At 43.2% G+C, this 3,391-nt stretch overlaps 1 protein-coding gene across 1 annotated transcript; it reads left to right on the forward strand.

Annotated features, from left to right (window-relative positions):
• Positions 1 to 1,095: 1,095 nt before the first annotated feature.
• Positions 1,096 to 3,391, forward strand: LOC147924822 (uncharacterized). Its single transcript, XM_087496978.1, has 3 exons — positions 1,096 to 1,279; positions 2,605 to 2,935; positions 3,127 to 3,391. Exons 1-3 carry the CDS (start codon positions 1,096 to 1,098, stop codon positions 3,389 to 3,391), a joined length of 780 nt encoding a protein of 259 aa, XP_087353104.1.

Raw genomic sequence — 3,391 nt, forward strand, 5'->3', positions numbered from 1 at the left:
AAGTTGATCGACCCTATGATCGACCAAATGGTCGATTATTGAAATCTTAAGTCCGTTCAAGTCTGGGGATGAGTTGATCGACCACGTGATCGACCAAATGGTCGATCGCTTTGTCTTGTGTCTCCAGTCTTCACTCTGGTTGTATATACGTTCACCAAAACAGCTATAACTCTTGATACACACCTTAGATTGGCCTGAAATTATCTCCATTGCAAAGCTTACTCAATTTCCCATAACTTTGGTGAAGAACTCTGGAGCTAAATCCCAAGGAAAAGTCTTCATCCGAGTAGATCTTTGAGGGACTGCAGATTGGTTCCGAATCATCAATCATCTTGTGTTGAAGTCCGAAGTTCGGCTCGAGTCATGATCGACCATTTGGTCGGTTGCTTGGTCGATCGTTGATGTCTGGTTTGGCATGATCGACCATCTGGTCGATTGCATGGTCGATTGTTTTGTCCTGCGTCCAGTCCGAGGGATCCGAGAGTGTTTTGATCGACTAAATGGTCGATTGTTTGCTCGATTGCTTGAAGTCCGAGAATCTGGTGATGCGATGATCAACCATTTGGTCGATTGGCTGGTCGATTTTTCCGGCCTCCTTGTCCTCATTTCATTTCCTTGCAAATTCTTGACTTATTTGGCTCCAAAGCACACTTTCCTTTGCATATCTCCACTCCAACACCTGAAATACTAGACTTGATGCACAATGCAGCCTAAACACCCTAAATTCTCATGAATATGCACAAAATAATGAGGAAATAAGCTTTAAAAACTCATAAAAACACAAGATATCACTTAGGCTTCGCGGTAGTTGTGAAAGCATGAGGACAATTATCCTACTCATGATTTTGAGATGGCTGCTGTAATTTTGCCTTAAAGATTTCGAGACCTTATTATTATCGTCCGCAGGTACAAGTATTTATAGATCATAAGAGTCTGAAGTATATATTTACTCAGCCTGCGCTGAATTTGAGGCATATGTGGTGGATGTAACTGGTGGCAGATTATAATTTAGAGATAGCCTACCACTCTAGTAAGACTAAATTATTTGCAGATGCTTTGAGTCGAAAGCAGGCGGCTTTGTCTCAGAAGCAGGACATGGAGTCTTTGGTAGGAGAGATTAGTGCTTTGAGGTTGTGTGTTGTTTCTCAGGAGAGGTTGGATTTGGAGGCGGCTGATGGAGCAGACCTTCTGAGTAAAGTACGATTGGCTCATGAGAAAGATTTGGGGCTGGTGAATGCCTCTAGAGATGTTGATTCACAGCATCATGTCTCAGCTAATGGTACCATACTGGTGCACCGGCTGATATGTGTGCCCAAGGATAAGGAGTTGAGGTAAGAGATCATGAGGAAGGCTCATGCGAGCATGTTCTCTATTCATCAAGGAGATAAATGATAAGATAAGAGATAAGAGATGAGTCTCCCCTTAATAGGGTTAGAGTATTTATAAGAAAACATAAACTAAAGCGGAACAAACCAGATTAAAATTAAACAATTCAGAGAAAACCGGAACAAACCGGGATTTGGTCTCAAAATGGTGCTTGATCGACCATTGGTCGATCTCTTGGTCGATTGGTCAAGTCTCGGAAGTCTGCTCAAGTCCAGCACAAGTTGATCGACCCTATGATCGACCAAATGGTCGATTATTGAAATCTTAAGTCCGTTCAAGTCTGGGGATGAGTGGATCGACCACGTGATCGACCAAATGGTCGATCGCTTTGTCTTGTGTCTCCAGTCTTCACTCTTGTTGTATATACGTTCACCAAAACAGGTATAACTCTTGATACACACCTTAGATTGGCCTGAAATTATCTCCATTGCAAAGCTTACTCAATTTCCAATAACTTTGGTGAAGAACTCTGGAGCTAAATCCCAAGGAAAAGTCTTCATACGAGTAGATCTTTGAGGGACTGCAGATTGGTTCCGAATCATCAATCATCTTGTGTTGAAGTCCGAAGTTCGGCTCGAGTCATGATCGACCATTTGGTCGGTTGCTTGGTCGATCGTTGATGTCTGGTTTGGCATGATCGACCATCTGGTCGATTGCATGGTCGATTGTTTTGTCCTGCGTCCAGTCCGAGGGATCCGAGAGTGTTTTGATCGACCAAATGGTCGATTGTTTGCTCGATTGCTTGAAGTCCGAGAATCTGGTGATGCGATGATCAACCATTTGGTCGATTGGCTGGTCGATTGTTCCGGCCTCCTTGTCCTCATTTCATTTCCTTGCAAATTCTTGACTTATTTGGCTCCAAAGCACACTTTCCTTTGCATATCTCCACTCCAACACCTGAAATACTAGACTTGATGCACAATGCAGCCTAAACACCCTAAATTCTCATGAATATGCACAAAATAATGAGGAAATAAGCTTTAAAAACTCATAAAAACACAAGATATCACTTAGGCTTCGCGGTAGTTGTGAAAGCATGAGGACAATTATCCTACTCATGATTTTGAGATGGCTGCTGTAATTTTGCCTTAAAGATTTCGAGACCTTATTATTATCGTCCGCAGGTACAAGTATTTATAGATCATAAGAGTCTGAAGTATATATTTACTCAGCCTGCGCTGAATTTGAGGCATATGTGGTGGATGTAACTGGTGGCAGATTATAATTTAGAGATAGCCTACCACTCTAGTAAGACTAAATTATTTGCAGATGCTTTGAGTCGAAAGCAGGCGGCTTTGTCTCAGAAGCAGGACATGGAGTCTTTGGTAGGAGAGATTAGTGCTTTGAGGTTGTGTGTTGTTTCTCAGGAGAGGTTGGATTTGGAGGTGGCTGATCGAGCAGACCTTCTGAGTAAAGTACGGTTGGCTCATGAGAAAGATTTGGGGCTGGTGAATGCCTCTAGAGATGTTGATTCACAGCATCATGTCTCAGCTAATGGTACCATACTGGTGCACCGGCTGATATGTGTGCCCAAGGATGAGGAGTTGAGGTAAGAGATCATGAGGAAGGCTCATGCGAGCATGTTCTCTATTCATCAAGGAGCGACTAAGATGTACCGTGACCTCAAGTGGTAGTATCACTGGGTCTGGATGAAGAAAGATGTAGTTGGTTGGGTCGCGAGGTGTGATGTCTGCCAGCTGGTGAGGTTAAGCATCAGGTTCAGGACTGCTTATTGAATAGCTTGCCAATTCCAGAGTGGAAGTGGGACATGATCAGGATGGATCTCGTTGTAAGATTGCCAGTGTCTTGGACCTTTGATGCAATATGGGTCATTCTGGACTGGTTGAATAAGTCGGCACATTTTCTAGCCATTAAGAAGACTGATGGAGCAACTGTCTTGGCTAGGAAGTATGTGCAAGAGATAGTCAGGTTGCATGGGGTACCAATGAGTATCATGTCTGATAGGGATTCCAAGTTCACTTTGGTGTTTTGGAGGGCATGTTAG

This window comes from Camelina sativa, chromosome 17, assembly GCF_030686135.1.
Source record: "Camelina sativa cultivar CO46 ecotype springtype chromosome 17, ASM3068613v1".
NCBI lineage: Eukaryota > Viridiplantae > Streptophyta > Magnoliopsida > Brassicales > Brassicaceae > Camelina > Camelina sativa.